Here is a 14,911-nt window from a genome sequence, read left to right on the forward strand (position 1 = left end):
CTTGCGGCATGCTGGCATCTCCCATGAGAATGACTGCAATATAGAGAGAGAGGGAGACCACTCTGACAGACTTTGAACATGATGACTTGGATATCTTTTGGACACGCTCTAGTTCCAACATCCATTTATCTGTCCTGGTGATTGCATGGAATTTTATGAGCTGTGTTATTTGCGAGGTCTGATAAGGTTAGCACAGCAGCCCTTCGGAGGTCTTCATTTCCTTCCAGGCTGCAAAACTGTATTCCTTACAGTGTTTCTCAACCTGTGGGTCCCCCAGATGTTGGACTACAACTCCCATCATCCCTGAACTCTGGCCTTGCTAGCTGGGGTGATAGGAGTTGTAGTTCAACAACATCTGGGGACCCACAGGTTGAGGAAGGAAGGAAGGAAGGAAGGAAGGAAGGGGAATCCTAGCAGATCCACAACAGGCTGGATTTAAAACACAATTAATTTTAGACACAATTAATTTGCTGATGAGGGCCAATCATCCAACATCTGTCAAATGAAGGTGCAAATATGTTGGCAATGGTATGCACATATAATTTTTGATGTCTGAGCAGAGGCTAGGCATCACTCTGTTGGGGACACTCTAGCTCAGCATTTCCTGCATTAAGCAGTCATGGAACAAGATGACCTTCAAGGCGCGCGCACACACACACACACACACACACACACACACAGCATCTCTATGTTTCTGCCATTTTCTTCTAATCGGCAGCAACTTTAGGTGCTGAAATGTGAAATGAAATACAAAAACTTTTAAAAGGGGGAGGAATTGGAAAGTTCGTAGTTTTGGGGCGGGGTGGGGGGCATACACATCATAAGTATTCTGCAAGGGTCAGTACTGAGTGGTTTGTATATTATTTCCCTTTTCTTTCTGTGTGTGTCATGATCCCATTGCCTAGTACCATTGTTACTCCAAGAAAGCCTTAGGCAACTCACAAATCACCCTGGTCAGGGACGAGACCATTTTATTAGGGATGGGTGAATGTGTTGATTTTGGGGTCACTTTTTCCACTCAGGTTCAGTTCTCCACAGTCCTACATGAGTTTGATGTATCTAATTTAAAACCTCTTACTCAAGGGCATAGCTTGCTATGAAGCAAGATGGATGTGTTGTCTAACTCTGCACTCCCTATAGAGGTTTACATATCTCTAAAAATAGCATTTTATCTCATGGCATGAAAAAACCCATACATGGTTCTTAACTGGGGACATGACAGGGAATGCACTGAGGACAAAGAGGAACCCTAAAGCAGAGGATGTGCTTTCAACAGATGGGAAAGTCTCTCTGACATCCTTAGCAATGATGAAGTAAATCTGGTGCTTGGAGGACCTAAAAGCCATAAGACAGGAAAGTTAACATCTGGCACACAGGACGATGCTGATCTTACAGATCAATTATCACTAATGAGAAAAGCATTCGTAAATGACTCAAATGCTGCTCCTGCCCTATAAACCACTCTTTAAGGGATCTTTACACAGAAGTGAGAGATGGCACCAAAATGGCTAATGAGGCCCTAGATCCCAGCCTAAAACAGCAACCTCGGGTTGATGGAGTAAAATGGCAGTTTGTGACTTAAGAATCCATATGGATGAGCAGGAAAATTAGGCACGGAGGGTGATCATTCACTTTAGAGGGGTCCTTCCCTTAGCAGGAAACCTGGTGAGATTTTAATATGACAGAATAGATAATGATCAGCCCCCCCTCTGATATAGAGTGTGTTTTAAGAGTCCTGGGTCCCAGGACACAAAGTGGCAGGAATAACACATTTCTCATTACCGCCTCAGTAAAAGAAAACATATACATTGCCCTTTGCAACCTCCAGACCATCAGGTATAACAACACTTCTGTCAGGACTTATGTCCAGAAATGTTAGGTAAGGATATGGTTTTATGTCTAGTGGTAGTGGTCAGATTGGAGCTAGCACGACAGAAGGCCCTCAGAGCTGAATCTCGGTGTCTGAGCTGAACGATAAGGGTGGAGATGCTCCTTCAGGTATACTGGGCTGAGGCCATTTAGAGCTTTAAAGGTCAGCACCAACACTTTGAAATGTGCTTGGAATTGTAATAGTAGCCAGTGTAGATCCTTTAGGACGGGTGTTATATGGTCCCAGCAGTCACTCTCAGTCACCAGTCTAACTGCCACTTTCTTGATTAGTTGTAGTAACCAAAGGTTACTACATATAGTTACTACATATACTACCCATATAGAGCACATTGCAGTATTCCAAGCAGGAGATAACCAGAGCATGCACGACTCTGGTGAGACAGTCTGCGGGCAGGTAGGGTCTCAGCCTGCGTAGCAGATGGAGCTGGTAAACAGCTGCCCTGGACACAGAATTAACCTCTGTCTCCATGGACAGCTGTGAGTCCCAAATGACCTCCAGGCTGTGCACCTGTTGTATTCAAAGTGTTTGTGCTGACCTTTAAAGCCCTAAACGGCCTCGGTCCTGTATACCTGAAGGAGTGTCTCCACCCCCATCGTTCAGCCCAGACACTGAGGTCCAGCGCCAAGGTCCTTCTGGCGGTTCCCTCACTGTGAGAAGTGAAGTTACAGGGAACCAGGCAGAGGGCCTTCTCAGTAGTGGCACCCACCCTGTGGAATGCCCTCCCAGCAGGTGTCAAGGCAATAAACAACTATTTTACTTTTAAAAGACAACTGTTTAGGGAAGTTTTTAATATCTGATGCCGTATTGTTTTTAATATTCAGTTGGAAGCCGCCCAGGGTGGCTGGGGAAACGCAGCCAGATGGGGCGGAATATAAATAAATTTATTATTATTATTATTATTATTATTATTATTATTATTATTATTATTCAGTTACCTCATTCAGGACCAGGGAATCCCCCAGACCCGCCTGCCCCCTGTCCCCCCAAAACAGTCAGGATTCAACCTCAATCCGTTAACCACCATCCACCCTCCAGCAATTATGTGCTTACATATTGTAAACTGTATGTGATCCTTGGATAGGAAGGGCAGTACAGTGGTACCTCAGTTTACAAACTTAATCTGTTCCGGAAGTCCGTTCTTAAACCAAAATCATTCTTACACTGAGGGGCACATTCCCTAATGAGGCCTTCTGCTGCCGGTGCCCTGTTCGGCTTCTGTTCTTAGACTGAGGAAGAGTTTGCAAACCGGGACACTACTTCTGGTTTTGCGGAGTTTGTAAACCAAATAGTTCATAAACAGGGCTGTTATTAAACCGAGGTACCACTGTATAGAAATTTAATAAAAGTAAGTGTGTGTGTGTGTGTGTGTGTGTGTGTGTGTGTGTGTGTGACGCAGGTGGTGCTATGGGTTAAACCACAGAGCCTAGGACTTGCCGAGCAGAAGGTCGGCAGTTCAATTCCCCACGACAGGGTGAGCTCCCATTGCTCAGTCCCAGCTCCTGCCAACCTAGCAGTTCGAAAGCACATCAAAGTGCAAGTAGATAAATAGGTACCGCTCCGGCGGGAAGGTAAACAGCGTTTCTGTGCGCTGCTCTGGTTTGCCAGAAGTGGCTTAGTCATGCTGACCACATGACCCGGAAAAACTGCGGACAAAGGCACTCTACGTGGAGCTACCTTTGAAGGTGACTCGGAAACTACAACTAATCCAGAATGCGGCAGCTAGACTGGTGACTGGGAGCGGCCGCCGAGACCATATAACACCAGTCTTGAAAGACCTACATTGACTCCCAGTACGTTTCCGAGCACAATTCAAAGTGTTGGTGCTGATCTTTAAAGCCCTAAACGGCCTCGGTCCAGTATACCTGAAGGAGCGTCTTCACCCCCATCGGTCAGCCCGGATACTGAGGTCCAGCGCCGAGGGCCTTCTGGCGGTTCCCTCATTGTGAGAAGCGAAGCTACAGGGAACCAAGCAGAGGGCCTTCTCAGTAGTGGCGCCCGCCCTGTGGAACGCCCTTCCAGCAGATGTCAAAGCGATAAACAACTACCTGACATTCAGAAGACATCTTAAGGCAGCCCTGTTCAGGGAAGTTTTTAACGTGTGATATTTTACTGTATTTTTGGTTTCTATGGAAGCCGCCCAGAGTTGCTGGGGAGGCCCAGCCAGATGGGCGGGGTATAAATAATAAATTATTATTATTATTATTATTATTATTATTATTATTATTATTATTATCTGGGAACTGCATGAAAGCTTTTCCAAGCCCTGCATTGCAGAGAGCAGCATTGTTTCACCATAAATAAAATAGTCAATTATATACTAAATCAGTTACTTTACCTTTCATCCCTGAGGACACACAAGCAAAATGCCCCCCCCCTAAAAACATGTCCTTAACTATCCACCAAATGTAGAGAAGCTTGCTCTCCCCTGTTGTTTATCTGACAGTACAAGCCAAGCATGTCTACACAGAAGTAATCCCTGTGGAATTCAATAGGCGTTACTCCCAGAACACTCTCCTCTGCCACACACACATACCCCAAACTTGACTGGGCGCCTGTCAATCACTTGTCAATCGCCATAACAATGATATCAATCCATCCATTTTTGCCCCAAAGCCACCAATAATCACACAAACTCTGAACACTGAGGCTGTAATCCTATGCATATTTACCTGGGAGTAAGCCTCTCTGAAAGCAGCAGGCTGTAAATTCCAGAAAACCAGCTTTGATTTTTTTTCTTTCTTTTAAAGTGTGCTTTATATAACAACTAACATTTAATTGCTAACTGAGTCCACCAGTTAAATGGCCTTAATCAGCTAAAATAATAATAATAATGAATCAGCTACCAGCACAAAAGTAGCACTTTTTTTATGAATGGGGGAAAAAAAACATAATTTGTTTTGCTTTAAATCATGCAGCTGTTACCTTCCGAGCCTTTGGATTTTTTACGCATGAGAGGAAAGGTGAATAATACCATACACACAAATGCCCTGAAGCTTTGAATGGTGAATTATGAAGTCATTAACATTTGCAAAATAAACATAATAGGCTTGTACAATCCTTATGACACATTGCACAGGGATGGGAGAGGAACTCAGAATTATTTGAGCAACATTAAAAGAGCTGGATAGAAAAACTGCAACCATAATGGGAAGCAATGGCCGTGCTGTAGCCTCCAGAAACAGGTTCTGACTTTTTCTCATTTTGTGTGCTGTGTCCATTCGAAGCTTTCCAGCTCTCTTGCAAAACAAAGAAACACAAAACACAGATCAGCAGCCTGGGCTTTGCATCCAACTAAGTTTACTTGGAGTAGACCCATTACAATTAATGGACCCAAGTTAGTCATGTCCATTAATTTCAATGTGTCTACTCTGAGTCAGACTAAGGTTGAATGAAACCCATGGAGACTTTCTTATGTCCTCCTCAGAGTAGACCTATTGAAGTTAATGGACATTACTAAGGTAGGTCAATGAGTCTAGGGCCGGATTTAGGTTTGATGAGGCCCTAAGCTACTGAAGGTAATGGGGCCCTTTATATGTCCAGCTGTCCTTTGTCAACAATAAATTGTCACTATTTTTTGTGTTGAATATATGCTATATGGTAATTTATGGACCTAATGGATATCTAAAGTCTTTTGCACATGCAGAATGTAGGCACCCAACATATAGAAATGAGCAAACCAGTGATATTTTAGGGAGCAGGCTAGCAGGAGGGGCCCATTACTTGCATCATAGGAGCCTACACAACACAAAACACTGTTGCTGTATGCAGGTTTTATTTTATTTGTTTTTTATCTTATATTTCGGAAATGTACATCCAGTGAGTTTTTTCCTTTACATTTTTTGGGGGCCCCTAAGAGAGTGGGGCCCTAAGTTATAGCTTGTTTAGCTTATATGTAAATCTGGCACTGAATGAGTCTACTTCTGAAGCGAGATGAGCACCGCACCCCATAGTTGCCTTTGACTGGACTTAACTGTTCAGGGGTCCTTTACTTCTACATACTTCTGAATAGTGCTACTATTGCAGACCATCATTGGTGTGAATTGCTCTGTCATCACCGGAGAAGCTGAATGGAGAGGGGCAGTCTCTGATTGACATCTGACATAAACCTGCCAAGTATGACCCCTAGTCTAGTGTCAGACTAGAACCTGGGAGACCAGGGTTCAAATCCCCACTCAGTCATGAGGCTCGCTGGGTCAGTTATTGCCTCTCAGCCTAGCCTACCCCACAGGATTGTTGTGAGGATTAAATGAGGAGGCGTACCATGTGTGTAAGGGACGTGGGTGGTGCTGTGGGTTAAACCACAGAGCCTAGGACTTGCCGATCAAAAGGTTGGCGGTTCGAATCCCCACGACGGGGTGAGCTCCCGTTGCTCGGTCCCTGCTCCTACCAACCTAGCAGTTCGAAAGCACATCAAAGTGCAAGTAAATAAACAGGTACCGCTCCAGTGGGAAGGTAAATAGCATTTCCGTGCGCTGCTTTGGTTTGCCAGAAGCGGCTTAGTCATGCTGGCCACATGACCCGGAAGCTGTACGCCGGCTCGCTCGGCCAATAAAGCGAGATGAGGGCCGCAACCCCAGAGTCATCTGTGACTGGATATAACGGTCAGGAGACCCTTTACCTTTACCTTACCATGTGTGCCCCCAGGAGCTCCTTGGAGAAAATGATGGGACAGAAATGCAAAGGGGGCGGGAGTGGAAAACAATTTGTCTTTAAACACACTTTACTTCTCTGTTACTCATTGATGCTCATACTAGGGAGGATGAAATCTGTTTCATCTTCTGCCTACTCCCCCCCCCCCCAATTTAAAATTTGGCTCATCACATTTCTGCATCAGCTCCCAGGATCTTTTAAAATATACCTGCATGGCCTAGTATATGCATTGTCTGTGCATTATGTTCACTAATACCTTTTTTTTTTTTTTTTTGGTAAGCTCTTTTCTCCTTATATACACATTTTGGTAGATTATTTTAGCCAGACAACCGCATTGCAAAATTGGAAGGAGTGCCAATTTCTTTGTTTTGGGTTAAGGAACAGCAAATTATCTTCTTTTGCTTTTTGGTACTGTTTTTTTAAAAACCTTTTTAGCTGTTTCGACGGTATGTACTCAAAAGGTGATGTTATGATTGCACAGTTTATGCCTGTTAGCATTAAAGTTAGGACAAAACTACTTTCTCCACCATCCGAAGCTCAAAATGGCCCTCAGTTCTTTGCTGTGGGAGCATCACAAAGATGGGCTTTCCCGTTATTATTTTATTAATAAACAAAATAAACCAAAAATGGGCTTTCAGATTATAATGTGGCAATGATGGGCCTGCATTCCTGCATGATGTTGTTATTCTGTGAACTGCCCTGAGACTTTTGATGAAGGGTGGTATATAAATTTAATTAATTAGTTAATTAGTTAGTTAGTTAATTAATTAATTAATATGTAATTGTCAGGGGTTCAGGAGCAGAGACACAGGAGGGGGAGCAAATGGAGAGCGAGGAGGAGGAATCCGAGTGGGGTGGAGGCAGTGACAGTGGCCAGAGTCATTCCACGAGCCTCTCCAGCGAATCGGAAGATTCACAGAAGGGAGCGCCGATGGCCAGGGCAAGGGGGGCTCCAGGGGGAAAACCCCAGGAGGAAGGGGCCAGCGGGGACTCCCTGAGCAGCAGTTGGAAATCAGGACCAGCTTCCCCACCAGAGCGCAGTAGGGAGGGGGAGTCCCAAGAATCGGGACCAGTGTTCTCACCACCAGCGAGAGGAGATGAGTCAGGTTTGACCACGCCCACATCGGAGAGCGGGGAAACGTTCAGGAGGAAGGTTACCGGCTGGGCGCGCGCGCCAAGTTCAAATGTACAGGCGAGCGGCACAGCAGGGAGCCCGGATAGGGAGCCAGGTCCTAAAGCCCGCTGGAAGGAAGGGCAAGACTCAAGGGGGTCAGCATCAGAAGAGTCCAGGAAGGAGGAAACCCCAGGGGGCAGAAGGACCCAGAGGAGGAAGGAACAGCGCAGGAGGTGGAGCCGGGCTAGGATCTTGAACTGGTGCGGAAGGGATAGTGACTCAGAGGGGACTTCGCCGATCTAGAGTCTAGACGTAGGGCTGCGCGCTCTGGGGTTTGAAATGGAAACTAAACTTCAATAAAGACTTTTGTACATTACATCAACCGGGCGTTGGTCCTCTGTGAGCTGGGACCTAGAGGCAGTCCTGACAGTAATTATAGGCTCTCTTGCTTAGCCGCTTAAAACCATACCTGCTGATCTCTGTGGATCTAGGAATGGATGGATGGCAACTAAACATCTGCTAATCAACAAAAAATGGAATTTTCTGTGCCCACAAAGCCAGATGAGCCAAATTTCCAACAATTGGCAGGCTACACAAAGTTGTGGAGCTCCATTTTCTTTTATAGTTTCCCAGGCAAAGCCAAGGCACAGTAATGCCCTCTAGTGTTGGTTTCAAATCTCTCTCTCTCTCTCTCTCTCTCTCTCTCTCTCTCTCACACACACACACACACACACACACACACTGTATTCTGACTAGTGACTGGCTGGCCACCAGCTAATAATAGCCAGCTGACTGACTGAGCAAGAATGAGCTGTTGACTTGGTGGTGGATTAGCTCAATATAAACATCAAGTCAGTGTGTGGCAGTGATGAACAAGGCAAATTCCGTGTTTGGAATTCCTAGGAAAGGAGTTGGAAATAATCTTGTAAGAATAGCAATGTCCTTGTACAAATCTTTTGTGCTGTCAAATTTGGAATACGGTGTACAATCATTATCACCATACATAGGCGCCGACGGCTAGGGGCTGAGGCAGTTTCAGCCTGGAATTTGTATTTAGGAAAAGAAACATGAATGGTGAGTTTACGAGTTTATCCCTCCCTACAGCATCCAATGGCTTCTTGCTCGATTGCAGCTTGGCTGTTCAGATTTCCAAGGAGATCCTCTGCAAAGGACTCCAGGGGCTTCTAAACTGCTTCCTATTGATTTCCCTACTAAGATAGTTTATCACTCCTTGTTACTTTTAAAAAGCAATGTAATCTGTGTTGTGAACTGAATAGGGTTTATTAGACAAATCCAAGCCCAGCCAGTCTAAAGGTGGCTATATGGCATCACTATTCATGTTTGGTTATTTTCCCCCCTTAAAAAAATAAAATAAAAGCCCTATATTGAAAGTGCCCCTTCCTAGAGAAGAGTTGACACCTTCAGCCAGCATCTCCCAAACTTGGGTCTCCAGCTGTTTTTGGACTACAATTCCCATCATCCCTGATGACTGCTCCTGCTAGGTGGGGATGATGGGAGTTGTAGTCCAAAAACAGCTGGAGAACCAAGTTTGGGAAAACCCGCCTTAAGCTAAAGCAGATCTGGACTGACTGCAGAAGAGTACCAGGTTTCCCCATGGGAAGGCCCAAATGCTAGCAGCATTAAGGGATCTGACATCATTGGATGACATGGCTGCTGTCAGGACCTTGCAATGTGGGAACAGGGACTCTGAGAATGAGGTCCAGGCTCCTTTGCCAGGAGGAGAACAGATGCAAGACACAGGCTTACCACCATCCTCTGATGAGTGCCCTGCATTGCCTGTCTCCCTTTGCCTCACAGAAGTCAACGGCTGCAAAAGAGAGCTCTTTAAGAAGCCAATTGGTTTCTCTGTAGGATGATGGAACCTACCACATTCCAGGTCTGGCCAGCCTGGCTTCAGCTAGCTCTAGCTCCCCACAGGGACAGCATTTCCCTGTAGCTGCCTTAGGAGGAGAACACTCTCTGAGCAGCAGGGCCTTCTTGGGGCTGTCCAAGGTACTGATCCTGTTTGCCTTACCTGTTCCCCCTACAGCAGTGTTTCCCAACCTTTGGTCTCTAGCTGTTTTTGGACTACACTTCCCATCATCCCTGACCACTGGTCTTGCTCACTAAGCATGATGGGAGTTGTAGTCCAAAAACAGCTGGAGACCCAAGGTTGGGAAACACCACCCTACAGCAGGCTTCCTCAACCTTGGCTCTCCTTATGTTTTTGGCCTACAACTCCCATGATCCCTAGCTAGCAGGACCAGTGGTCAGGGATGATGGGAATTGTAGTCTCAAAACATCTGGAGGGCCGAGGTTGAAGAAGCCTGCCCTACAGCTTGACTCTGGTTCCCATCAGCACCTACTGAAGTTCTTTGCTCGGCAGGGTCCTTGCTTCTGAGTTGCTGAGGGAGGGAGGAATCCCAAACTGGCCAAATCCACAGAGGAGAGGGCTGTTCATAGAATTGTAGAGTTGGAAGAAACCAGAAGGGTCATCTAATCCAAGCCCCCCTGTAATGCAGGAATCTTTTGCCCAATGTGGGCCGTGAACCTGAGATGAAGAGTCTCATGCTCTACCAACTGAGCCATGAAGAACTCTAGCCATTGTGGCTACTAGTCACAATGGCTATGTTCTGCCACCACAGCTTGAGGCAACAATGCTTCTGAATACCAGTTGCTGGGAGCCAAAGGAGGGGAGGGTGGTCTTGTGCCCGTATGCTGGTTTCCTGCAGGCATGTGGTTGGCCACTGTGATATGTGGGTGGCCACTGGACTAAATGGGCCATTGGTTTGATCCAGCAGGTTCTCCTTATGTTCTTATGGAAACCAAAAGGAGCACAAGTCATGTTTTCACTACTGCTGTCTTCTCACATGTTAAGGCTGGTCCATAAGTAGGAGTCTTTGATGAACCAGGATTGATGTGACAAGCCAGAAGTCAAGGACAAAGGACAAACCAGGAAGCAGGATGGAGGAGCAAATCAGGAGCCAGGACCAAAGGATGTCACCTTTCACAGGTGTTTCCAGCTATCCTACAACATTCTGAGCTACTTAACTGCAGCTTCCCAGATGTGACGGGCTGCCCACTTCAAGAACTACCATTAGTCATTTTGGCCCATTGCCCCTCTCTTGTCCATACCCAGAACACTTCACACCAATCAGATAGTATTCTCATAACAATAATAAAGGTAAAGGTAAAGGTAAAGGGACCCCTGACCATTAGGTCCAGTCGTGGCCGAGTCTGGGGTTGCGGCGCTCATCTCACTTTATTGGCCGAGGGAGCTGGTGTACAGCTTCCAGGTCATGTGGCCAGCATGACTAAGCCACTTCTGGAGAACTGGAGCAGCGTACGGAAATGCTGTTTACCTTCCTGCCGGAGCAGTACCTATTTATCTACTTGCACTTTGAAGTGCTTTCGAACTGCTAGGTTGGCAGGAGCAGGGACTGAGCAACGGGAGCTCACCCTCTTGTGGGGATTCGAACTGCCGACCTTCTGATCGGCAAGTCCTAGGCTCTGTGGTTTAACCCACAGTGCCACCCATGTCCCATAACAATATTATGACAATAATAATATTATCATATTATCATCATATATTATTGTCATAACATTATGGGGTAATTCTGTTTTCCTAATATGTCTTCATCCAAAAGAATATGTGTCACCTTCTTAGTGTTGGGGAGGATCCTATCTCACTCTGCATTTTTGGAATCATCCTTCTAATTACACACACACACACACACACACACCCCTGACCCATGTGAAAATTGGAACATTGTTCTGTTGATAGAGGCACATAATCAGAACCAGGATCTGGACTGTACTTAGAAGGTAGGCTGTAGGACATGGGAGGCAGATATATATTTTCCCCCCTGTACAATTCTCCAGGATTGAGGCTGCACATTATGAAATACAGTCACTTCTTGGAAGCATTTTAAATTGGGAATTTTTAATTTTCAGAAACAAGGAGCCCTCCAATCACCTCATAAGTACTTTTGCAAACTAACAGAAAGGCAGGAATCACTTTTTTAAGAGAAACAACAGTATGTGTCACAAAGGGATCTGTTACAATCTCACCCATTGAATGAAGTCCTGCCCACAAAATCCTCTTTACGATCTGACCATCTCAAAATCTGCCTATAAACGAGATGAAATTGAGCAAGGTTTGGAGGGGCATTGGGCACTGGGGACATGAAGCTGGCACAGGACAGAAATAATGTGATCCATCCATCATGACACCTTGTTAGTTTGTTTGACACCTTGTTAGTTTGTTTGCCTGTCTATTAATTACTGGAGGACATGCATAGAGTAGAGCCATCAGCAACAGTGCCACCTGCAGGTTTTGGGAGCTAGGGATGAAGGCGGAATCTGTTTTGAATGGATTCATAGACAGAATTTGGCTGTTCTGACCTAATTGAGTATTCTTTTCTATGGACTGCCTCATCTATCAACGGCCTGCTTATGTCTCAGCTGTTTGTGCCTTGTCAGGTTTTCTTTTCTTTTTGAAGTCAGGCTAATGATATGCAACATTATAGACACACAAAATGCATGTTCTGTGTATATCAAATGCTGTTGTACTCCAGATCCAATCAGTCTGAAACAGAATGGCTAATGGTCAAGGATGATGGCAGTTGCAGTTCAGAAGCAGTCAGTGAGCCACAGACACCCCTCCCCTGATTTAGAAGTCAATGCATCCCCTGGGTTCAGCTCCACTGAAAACGAACTGGAATACAATTTGATGTAGGAACAGATGGGGAGCTTGACCCGACTGCTAACTGACTAGTCTCCTAATGAAAATAATGGATTTTTTAAAAAAGGGTTCTACACTCTTTGCAGTGGCTTGGAGGCGCATAGGATTTGGGCAACTAATTCTGTTTAATCCCTTCCAAGAAAGCCCCAAGGCTGTAATATGCAGATGAGGAAACATGGACAATGAAAATCAATGATTCTTCCTCGTTGCTTATTTGCCTTGAGAAAGTTGACACAGCTGAGCACAAATGCACCACCCTAGGCTGGCAACCTCATCCGAAGTCAGATTAATTCCACACCAGCAACAATACACATTTGAAAGCTGCAACATAGGAATCCATCTGGTGTGAGTTCTAGTTCTGTGATGAAAACAAAAATATTATGAAAACCAGTCTATTATATATATGACGCCAACATCATGCACTCTGCTCCATTGAAGTGTATGTATCAGGAACAATTCCCTCTCGGATATCCTTTGCTAAAAGGTGGTTGCTTGAAATTTAATTCCCCAGGCACTCCCAGAATTTCCTAGAAAAGGGATGGCGGACCTGTGGCCCTCCAAACGTTTCTGGCTCCTCAGCTCCCACTATACCTGATAATTGGTCCTGCTGGCTGGGGCTGCTGGAAATTGGGGTTCAGCAACATCTGGAGGACTGCAGGTTCCTCACTCCTGCTCTAAAAGTTAAATCTCTTTGGTGGGTGGATGCACCTTGTCTCTGTCATGCATTTTCCTTCATGCGCGCATGCGAACATTGAGGCACCATGCTAGCTCAAAGGGCCAAATGGCAGGCCATGCAATGGGCATTTCACACCCTGAGGTATGTTTTGTACCATGCTAGTGTTGAGACTTTGAGTAAGAGCAGCTTTCAGAGTAGACAATTAGTGGGTTGGCAATAAGCCAAGTTAAACAGAGTACGTGAGAAAGCCTGCTTGGGGACAAGGAAGCCTAGCAACAGGTGTTGATTGGCTGCGTTCTTCCTTATAAGCAGTATGACACAGCAGTTTTGTTATTGGAGTGTTGAGTTTTGGAAAGGAGTTCGAATCTTGTCTGTGTGTATATAGTAACTTGTACAAAGCTGTGCTTTACTCTGCTGTATATAATAAAGCTAACTAAAAATCAAGTTACTGGTCAGCAAGTTCTCTTCCTGTTCGTTGTCCTGGAATTCACTGATTTGGCAGCTGGTAGCAAGAGTTATGGTTGAGATCCATCAACAGCTAGCATATTGTCAGGCAACTGTTTTATGCTAAAGCCTGATGCTTTCACCCCAACAATTAACAACAACAAAAAATCCATTGGGTTTTAAATTGGTGGGGGATATGCAAGAGTATTGGTACCTTTTTTTTGTTGTTGTTAAAATGTATGGCACTTACTGTAACAACTTCATGGTGAGTACCAAGACCTATTTTTCTAGATGCAAATTTCTCCAAAGAAACTTGTATTTAGAGGGTATGAAGGATTGTTAAGGTTGGTTATTCACATGAAACATAAAATTTCACAACACGGCTGCACAGTCTTCTGGCTCTGCTTGTCAAGGTGCACAAATAACAAGCAAATCCCCCAGAAGTTGCTATAAATAAAGCTCTTTGTACCAGTTCTCTAAAGTAATTGATGAAGCATATTTCCATCCCCATGAAATAACTAGGTGCGCTGCTAGCATCAAATATATGACAAGGGGTTTGCAAACAGTACCAGCCTTAGATAATAAACATAGAGTGAAATTGGATCCCAAGTTATCTCCTGTGATGACATTAATCTCCACAACTGCTTGCTCCAAAAAGTCTTTTACTGCTGGAGAGGTCAACCAGTGATGCCAACAAAATATCTCTTTCATTGCATTTCTGCCAACACAGAGAATTACCATTGCCCTGAATGCAGGCCATTTGAACTGGTGTATAAAACCATTGGTGCATGGTCTTAACAGAGTTCTCTTGGATGTTAGCAGAAATGGAGGTAACAAGCTTCACGTACTGCATTTTACACTAGTGATCTGGCCCCGGGCCCCGGATCTTCCTCCAGATCCATTTCCCATACTGGTATCTGGACTAGATGGGCCATGGGCCTGATCCAGAAAGATATTCTTGTGTTCATACACCTCTGCATCTTTTCTTAGAAATAAGCCCCATTGAGTTAAATGAGACTTGCTCATAAGGAAGTGTTAAATCAGTGCTTTCTCCAAACAGTGGGCTGGGATCCATCAGCTGGCCTTGAACCACTTTCTGGTGGGCCTCAATGCCACAGTCTGCCTAGTGCCTCCCCACTTCCCCAGCCCTGCCCTATAGCCTAGTGCCTTTTGGTTGGACCAACACACCAGGAATTCCTCGCATACTGAGCAAAGGTTTCTGGGAAACAGAGAAACTTGGGATAGAGGAGGAGGAGGAGGAGGAGGAGGAGGAGGTCTCCTTCCTCTGAAAGGAAAGGTCCAGATGAATTGTTAAAGGAAATCAGAAGGTGACATAAACCGGTAAATTCATATCACCATCAAACAAACAACCTGGGGATGGGAAGGAAGGGA

General features: G+C 45.2%; 1 protein-coding gene across 1 annotated transcript in view; it reads left to right on the forward strand.

The window, feature by feature from the left end:
• Positions 1-10,788, forward strand: part of LOC310850882 (uncharacterized protein) — an 83,573-nt gene extending 72,785 nt beyond the window's left edge. The window contains exon 3 of the mRNA XM_083752907.1: positions 10,534-10,788. Coding sequence (XP_083609033.1) covers positions 10,534-10,545 — 12 coding nt within the window. The 3' untranslated portion in view covers positions 10,546-10,788. The remainder of the gene's footprint in view (positions 1-10,533) is intronic.
• Positions 10,789-14,911: the final 4,123 nt, after the last annotated feature.

The sequence above is a fragment of the Podarcis gaigeae genome, assembly GCF_964106915.1.
Source record: "Podarcis gaigeae genome assembly, chromosome: 8".
Classification (NCBI taxonomy): domain Eukaryota; kingdom Metazoa; phylum Chordata; class Lepidosauria; order Squamata; family Lacertidae; genus Podarcis; species Podarcis gaigeae.